Source organism: Capsicum annuum, chromosome 8, assembly GCF_002878395.1.
Source record: "Capsicum annuum cultivar UCD-10X-F1 chromosome 8, UCD10Xv1.1, whole genome shotgun sequence".
NCBI lineage: Eukaryota > Viridiplantae > Streptophyta > Magnoliopsida > Solanales > Solanaceae > Capsicum > Capsicum annuum.
This window is the reverse complement of record NC_061118.1, coordinates 33992620-34001243: the sequence shown is the minus strand read 5'-3', so window position 1 is coordinate 34001243 and position 8624 is coordinate 33992620. Positions and strand designations below refer to the sequence as shown.

At 37.6% G+C, this 8624-nt stretch overlaps 2 protein-coding genes across 2 annotated transcripts; one reads left to right on the top strand and one right to left on the bottom strand.

The window, feature by feature from the left end:
* Positions 1-577: 577 nt before the first annotated feature.
* Positions 578-1822, top strand: LOC107860688 (phospholipase A(1) DAD1, chloroplastic-like). The gene has a single exon (XM_016706141.2). It carries the CDS (start codon positions 578-580, stop codon positions 1820-1822), a length of 1245 nt encoding a protein of 414 aa, XP_016561627.2.
* A 3897-nt stretch (positions 1823-5719) lies between these two features.
* On the bottom strand, positions 5720-8501 carry LOC107845322. Its single transcript, XM_016689580.2, has 4 exons — positions 7742-8501; positions 6684-6802; positions 6465-6580; positions 5720-6167 (listed from the first exon to the last, which is right to left on the bottom strand). The coding sequence occupies exons 1-4, from the start codon at positions 8160-8162 to the stop codon at positions 5900-5902; spliced, it is 924 nt and encodes a 307-aa protein (XP_016545066.1). The 5' UTR covers positions 8163-8501; the 3' UTR covers positions 5720-5899.
* Positions 8502-8624: the final 123 nt, after the last annotated feature.

Here is an 8624-nt window from a genome sequence, read left to right as displayed (position 1 = left end):
TTAGCTTGGGGAAGAGAGCAAAGCCAGAATTCAAAGTTAATACTCGCTCCATTTTATTTTATGTGTAATCATTTCCTTTTTGATTCGTTCGAAAAAGAATGTCTTCTTTCCTTATTCGACAACCATTTAATGGTATCATTCCTATTTTCTCCTTATTGGGTCCCACTTAATAAGAAAATACAATTAAAAAGTAAACATTAAAGTGACTTTAAGAGGGACAATTTTATAAATTTTATGAAGTCATCATTTATTTCTTAAATTTCGTGTCTGTTCAAATGACGACATATAAAATGAGATAGAGAGAGTATATTTAACCTTTACAACAACTTTTACCACTAAAGATATTGCACTTTTAAAATTTAATGCTGTTAAATTATACATTTTATTACTTCACACCAAAAACACACACTATATTTTGCGTCATTGTAACTAAATCCAGTCAATATGGCTTGGGAGAAAGGAGGGAATTTTGGAATAGTTCATCAACTAGGCAAAAATGTGATTATATATAATACAACATGTACAACTAATTAATTGTACAAACTAGCTAACTTGTGCAGCAAATTGCGACATAATAATGCGCTGCCCAAATCAGCTATTTTTAACCAACCAATATTTTGGACTAGCACTCCCTAATACTTGGCCGTACTATTCTACTACTCTAAAATTGACTACTACTACTCGACGGATCAGCAAAATCAGTAACTCCTGTCCCCCCGGTTCTGGTCATAAGTGCCTCGTAGTTGATGATCGCGAAGCCAGACTCGGAGAGAGGTGGATGGAATTTCAGGGAATCAATAACTGGGACGGTTTGCTTGATCCTCTAGACAGTGATCTTCGCGAGGAGATCCTAAGGTACGGGGAATTTATAGAAGCGGCCTATGACTGCTTCGACTTTGACACATCATCAGCCACGTATGCGACCTGTCGGTATCCCAAGGGCACAATGCTGACGCATTGTGGACTGGGACAGAGTGGGTACAAGGTAGTAAAAAGCTTGCATGCCACGTGTAATGTTCAAATGCCACGGTGGATCGAGAGAATCCCCAACTTGATGCTGCCGCAATCCAGCTGGATTGGTTACGTGGCGGTATGTGATGACGTGGATGAGATTGCCCGGCTCGGTCGCCGTGACATTGTGATTGCTTATAGAGGTACTGCCACTTGTTCGGAATGGCTTGAAAATTTACGTGCCACGTTGACTTGCGTGCCCGGTGACATGACACCTTATGAAAATAACGAACCAATGGTACAGAGTGGATTCTTGAGCATGTACACATCAAAGATTGAAGGTCATTCAAGCTTACAAGATACAATATCAGAAGAAATTACCAGTATTCTCAATACTTATAGTAATGAATCTCTAAGTATAACAATTACAGGACATAGTCTTGGAGGAGCCTTAGCTATACTTACAGCATATGATATAACAACAAAATTTAATAACTTGCCTATGGTGACAGTGTTGTCATTTGGAGGGCCTAGAGTTGGTAACAAGAGATTTAGATGCCAGTTGGACAAAAATGGTATAAAGGTACTAAGAATAGTCAACTCTGATGATCCAATAACAAGAGTTCCGGGATTCGTGATTGATGACATGGCAAGCCGAGGGGATGCCACGATGGCAAGACTGCCAAGCTGGCTTGAAAAGTATATGGAAGATACCCAATGGGTGTATGCTGAGGTGGGGAAGGAGCTTAAGTTGAGCAGCAAAGATTTAATTAGCAAATTAAACGTAGCCACGTGTCATGATTTGAAGACATATTTGCACTTGGTGAATAATTTTGTTAGAGAGACAAAAGAGATTTACAAACAGTGTTAAATTAGCTGCAAATTAATCAAGGAGGTTTGTGATATAATCAATCGTGATTATTATTATTTGTGCTATGCACATTGTAGGAGAGCTTTTCAATTATAATTGTAAATATCATGAAGTGTGAATACTAATACATGAAAAAGCTAAATTATAATCAAAAGTTTCTACGGTACTTTTAAAAATATTGTATGCTTAAATAATTTCTAGCCACAACTAAATTACTGTATGTTTATAATGTATTTCCCTATTCCTCTTATAAACAAATGCTTGCGAATGACGAGTACATGCTATAATAAATTTTCAAACACGCGTAATTTTATAAAGATTCGCTATCTCAATAAATCAATAATAGTAGTAATTAGTTATTCTTTAATATAATCCTCCCACATGATGCAAATACATCGAGGGTGAGTCTTTTTCTTTTTACAAAATTTAAGATTATGAATATTTTGTTACAAAATACTATAAATTTATAGGTCAAGTTTTAAATTTCTTATAAAAAAATTAAAGTTCTACCTGTTAAGCAAATTTTGTGATTTGAAATCAAAATTTTAACTTAAAGTTAGAAATCTTGTTCAAATATCATCAACAAATAAATTTCTAACATCTCAAATTACAACAAAAACAACAACAAATCCAGTGTATTCCCACATAGTGGGGTCTGGGGAGGGTAAGATGTACGCAGTCCATACCACTACCTCCGAAGAAGTAGCAAGGCTGTTTCCGATAGACCCCCAAGACTGACATCTCAAATTACATTGGTCAAAATTTGTCTGTCACTCTCAACAGCTTATCTTTATAGTGGAGGAGGATAATGTGCTCCCTCAACTATATGTTTTCTTAGACTGGGTTCCTTTAGGTGCTTTTTCTTCAGTTGAAATTTTACCCCTTCATCTTCAAGATAAGATTTTTGCATCTAGGCTATTTATATATATAATTTGAAGAATTAACCCGAATAGCTGCTCAGTCAACCGTATAAACTTAAAATAGTCGGTATATGTATATAATCATGTATAGTAAGTGTATAATTTATGTATCCCGAATCCGACCAGTTATTTGTGCAAATATCCAACATTCTTCAAGATATTTTATAAGTAACTAATCGGCCTTGCTTATATACACTGATCTGTCTACATTAAATATGCACATATTATTCGTCCAGGAACTGACTTGATACTTGTGGTAAAGTCAGATATTTTATTAAGGGTGTTCAAGATTTAATATACACGTATCATGAAAAGTAACTTTTGACTATATACACCATACAATTTTTTTATACATAGAACAATTTTTCGATGAAGCGTCAGGCTACACCCAGTGCTTTGATAGTGGTCATTGTTCACTTTAATTTCTTGTTTCTTCTCATATTTTCTGTATTATGAATAATAACCTTCTTTGTTCTGTTTGTTTACTTTATCTTACAGGTTTTTAAGTTTCCTATCCTATATATGTAACATGTCCTAAAAAATTGATCCTTTTTACATTCTGCATGCAAATGTGCTTTAGTTTTTCAGATTTTCTTCTAAACTATATAAGAGTTGCTACACCTTGCCTGGTATCACACCATGAGATTAAATTTTAATTTCCCTTACCGCAGCAAACTAGTAAGTAGTATTCCGCCTGTCCCAATTTATGTGGCATCCTTTGATTTGACATGAAGTTTAAAAAGGAAAGGAAAGATTTTTGAAATTTGCTGCAGGTGACTGGGAATTGGAATGGCTGACTTGAAATAGATATTCCAACATATTGGAGCGGTTGAAAGATTTTTGAAATTTGCTGCAGGTGACTGGGAATTGGAATGGCTGACTTGAAATAGATATTCCAACATATTGGAGCAAAAACCGCGTTAGATTTTTGAGATGATCACTTAACTAATATTTATTATCTCACAAAGTCACTTTCCGATCAAAGGTGACTTTCAGGGATAATAACTATCAGTTGAGTGGCAATATGTGAAGTCAACAGGCAAAAACCTGTTGCAGTCACCTAACAGCAGATATCTGACTGCAAATATCTCCTGCACTGCTATTGTGAAGGTGTCCGTGCCTGAATTTTTAATGAAAGGAAAGGAACTAGAAGCTCACTTGAGTATTCGGCCCTTAATTTGAAGGTAGGGTTCGACCCTGGGTATGGAGAAAACTCTGTTGGGAGCGCTATCCTCCGAATGGGGCCCTATCCGGCGCGAATTCGGATTAGTCGGACTCCAATGCGGGTACCGAACACCGGATGGCAAACCCAAAAAAAAAAAAAAAAAAAGGGAAAAAACATCGCGTATAGAACAGTTTAGTTTCTGTTAACACCAGTGATGGCGCTATTAGTCTAGCCTTAACTAGTGGAAGTGCCGAATTAAGTGATCACTCTGATTTCATTGAGAGTCGCAAGAGCAGCTTGTGTAGAGGAAGTACTAGCCCCGATATTAGTGATGAGAGCACTTGCAGCAGATTCTTTAGCAGCATCAACAATCCCCATAAAGCAAATGCCTAGTTGTTCGATCTGAAATGGTATCTTAGCCTAAGGCCTCTCATTGAAGTTTTGCTTAATCCACCATATTTGTTGATCCACCTACGACTGCTAAAGAGGTCAGGTTGTGGATATATCGGAAGTGTCTACTTGGCTGAGTTGACTGGAGCTAGGTGTTACTTGCTATGGAACTCATGGATAAAGCATCTCTACCCAGTCTAAAGAAACTTCTTCCTGCTCAGACAGAAAGGGAAATCTAACAGTCCCTAGACCATCTTTCTTTCCAACTATCTACACTCACTTTGAGACTGACAAGTTTTCATGTTTGGTCACGGAATACTACCCTGGAGGAGATCTATGCACTCTTATGCAGAGGCAGCCGGGAAAATTTTTTATTGAACAAGCGGTGAGGTATGATTTCTTCTCACTCATTGGATTACCTTTCATTTTTAAGCTTCATTTTCCTTTGTCACTGCTCAAAAACTCTCATTGTTTTCTATTTCGTTTTTCCTCCAAATGGCTGATATAAAGGTATCCCATCCCCACATTATAAGTCCGGTAGTTTAGGCAAGTGACAGTATTCTGTGTGGACCTCAACGTGTTTTTTGGGTCTGCTAGACCTCTAATTTCACATTTTCCGGCCAAATGACATGATGCAGAAGCGCCGTTAGCTTCTTACGGAAGCTAAAAGGAAACAACTTTCTTCTTACCGTTATACAAATGTCCAGTAGCATCTCTGAATTCCGGTGAAAAATTTGGATTTCAACTTGGTTAAGTATTAAATAAACCAACTCTATACTCTAGACAAATGGTTCTACTTTACTCACAAAATCCACATTTTCTGCCAAGTGACATGATGCAGAAGCGCCATTAGCTTCTTTTGGAAGCTAAAAGGAAACAGCTTTCTGCTTACCGTTATACAAAGGTCTAGGAGCATCTCTGAACTCCCATGAATAATGTGGATTTCAACTTGGTTAAGTAATAAAATAAACCAACTCTATACTAAATCACTAGTTGTCCACATACCATATGTTTATGATACACCAGCTTGGCTAGAATCTTTAACATTGGTGGCTGAGCCTTTGAGGTGTGCTTAATAGTAAATGGGATTGCTAGAAATAAGGAAGACATGTTTTTCTTACCTATCAAGTGGTATACAAGTAAGATTTTTTCCTGTTGTCACCGTCTATAACAGTTCCAAATGTCATTCTTTTTGAACCATTATGTATTGTGAAGTCACAGAGGATTCCCTTCTCCTGTATGTATAGAATTTGCTTGTCTCTTGAGGAAAGGAAAAACACCCATGTTTCTTTCTAGTGATTTTGGCCTTTAGCTCCTTCCTTTTCAGCCGCCATCATTAACTTGCACAGCTATATATCATTTCATGAGAGTGACCATCTATACTAAAAGTTACAAGGATCTATAGATACCTAGTTAATTGAATCAGAGAAAAAGAGAGAACTTTACATCTTTTTGAACATATCATCAATGGTGTGTATATCAATTGTTTCAGGATTTACAATAGTTACGGACATTCGTGCAAATTCTATTGTATGATATGATAGCCAGGTTTAGGGGTTATACTTGAAATTGACATCCAGCCTTGAATTTTGGATGTTGATGCTAATGCAGATTGTTGAAGATTTTAGGCATGACTCTGGCTTTAAAGCATCCACATCCGAAGGATCCATTCTGGGCTTGATCTTGAACTTGGCTGTGACTCTGAATTCGCTTTGGACTGTTAACAGTAGTGGCTTGGGGAGAAGGAGATTCAAACGTCTGCAGCTCAACCATTTCCTTGCCTTCACATATTATCTTAACCTCACAGAATTCAGGTGCATTTAGTAATATCTGATCCGCTGTTCCACCACCTTTTTTCGACTTTAGTTTCCTTAAGACCCATAAAGAAAAGAATTACTTCAGAGGGGAGCGAATTAAGATTAACAAAAGGGCAAAGGGCAGCCAAATGCACTAAAGCTTCCGCTATGTGGAGGTTCTAGGGAAGGGCTAGACCACAAGGGTCTATTGTACACAGCCTTATCCTGCATTTCTGCAAGAGGTTGTTTCCATGGCTTGAACCCGTGACCTCTTGGTCGCATGGCAGAAACTTTACTAGCTAGACCAAGATTCAGAGAGGACATAGCTAGGAGGGGACTAAGCATTCTAAAATTTAAGTGAGATTTCATACTTGAGATTTGCTTTAGAGGTGCCCAAGATCAGCCTTCTTATGTTGCAGATGGGAATAAGGTCCAATATAGCTTTGGCTTCTGTGTCGCTCTCTATCAGTATGGTGTCGACTTTAACCTGTTGTGCATATTTTCAAACATGGTTAGTGCCCCTTAGGCTATTTTTGTTTATCAGGCACCTATATATGCTAGATAAATGAGAAGCCACTAATAATGTGTACCGTTGTAGCAGAGCATGCATCAAAAAACTTCTGAAGGAAGTGCCGCCTCTTGCCTCTTTCTTGAGCCATGTGGTTCTCCTTTTGCTCTGCACTCACTTGACCTACTGGAATCAACCCCACTGTTGTAACCATCATCCACCAAGTAACAATTAGTCAATTAATGTTGAAGTACTACTCTTGGTATATTACATATCAAAAACAAGCTCCTCAAGCATGAAACAAGCCAGGAGATTCCGGACTAACTCATGCTAGCTCTTAATACTTTTAGAGACAATTAATGATGTTAAAAATCATGAGCAGCCCGCAAGCAGATCCAGATTCCAGAATATAAAATATTGCTGCCCGTTTAGTATCATGTGCTTGATTGGGCATTGTGATTTATAAGAGGCAGCAACTCCTGTAAGTTAGAATCGGCATAGTATGCAGATACTCAAACTTGGCATTAGTTGGCGAGTAACACTTCAACTTGGACTCAACTAACAGATAAACACTCCAACTCATCCCCACTTTGTCTCGTGGACACCCAACACTGATGTGGCGCACAAACTTTGGAGGTGTCTATGTGATCATTTTTGAAGTTGCAGTGTTCATCTGACATAATGGAGACGAGTTGAAGTGTCTAGACGTGCATACTCAAAGTTAGCCTTTAGAACCATCCGTCGTTAGCTAATCAAATCTCGTCTTTGTAACTATGCTCAAACTAGAATTTAACCTAAACATATGCTCAAACTAGGATTTAACCTAAACTCTATTTTTTTTTTTTGGTTTCCCATCCGGTATCCGGTATCCGGTATTCACATTGGAGCCCGGCTAATCCGGATTCCCGCCGGGTAGGGCCATTCGGGGGCAGCACTCCCAACCAGGGATTTTTCCATACACATGGCTTGAACCCGACACCTCTGGTTAAGGGAGGAGCAGCCCCATCCACTGCACCACATCCTTTGGCGGCGGTATCAATCACCTAAATTCAGTTCTTCGCTAAAGTCAACCCACCCCCCAGTGAACATACCAAAGAGAATGAAATTCAATGATCAAAGATGGAAAAAGAAAGAGCTTACAAGGAGTAGGGATTGACTTAGTTTCAGGATAGATATGAATGAGGAAAACAATGGTATTAGAAGGATCCACCACAGCATGTTTGAGAGTCCAAACAAGAGCATCCATACTTGACTCCTTACTAATCTTATTACCACTGCTACTATTCCCAACAGCAACATAGACAACAGCATTCCCATTATTATGAAAATCAAAAGAATATAAACTCCCTTCAACTTCATGACCTTCTTTAATTGTAGCTAGTCCTCCTCCTCCTCTATTTCCATCATTATTGATCTCCAACACTTCACTAGCTGGAACATAATGATCCTCTTCAATTTCTTCAATCTCATTCCCTAAACTACTACTGTTACTACTGCCTCTTTCTAGTATATCATTACTCCCATTTGTAGTATAACAATACACCTCTCCACTCTTCATCATGTCTTGAATACAATTGAATTAATCAAATGAACCGCAATTATTCCTATGCTATAAACAGGTTGTAATAATTAAATGTAACACACACCTTGGTTATTCCTATTCGGACATTTCAATGTGGAAAAACTAAACACTTTGACTTTTCAATTAATCAGGTTAAAATTAATGCAATAGAAATTTCAAGTCGATTTCATTATGGATGACGTTGTGAGAGCCATATATATATATATATATACACACACTAGTAAATAGTAGTAAGTATTTTTGTGTGTCTGAAGGTAGTTGTATTTGAGAGACTGTCAAGAGAATATGCGAATACGATACGAGTATCTCGCCGCTCATAATGTTCTAAGGTCCAAAAAATACGTTTTTATTTGACTACACAAATTGAAGAAATACTAATATTATTTTTTTTATTGCTTTCTCTGTGAAAAGAATAGTATGACTGCTCCTTTAAGAATATAT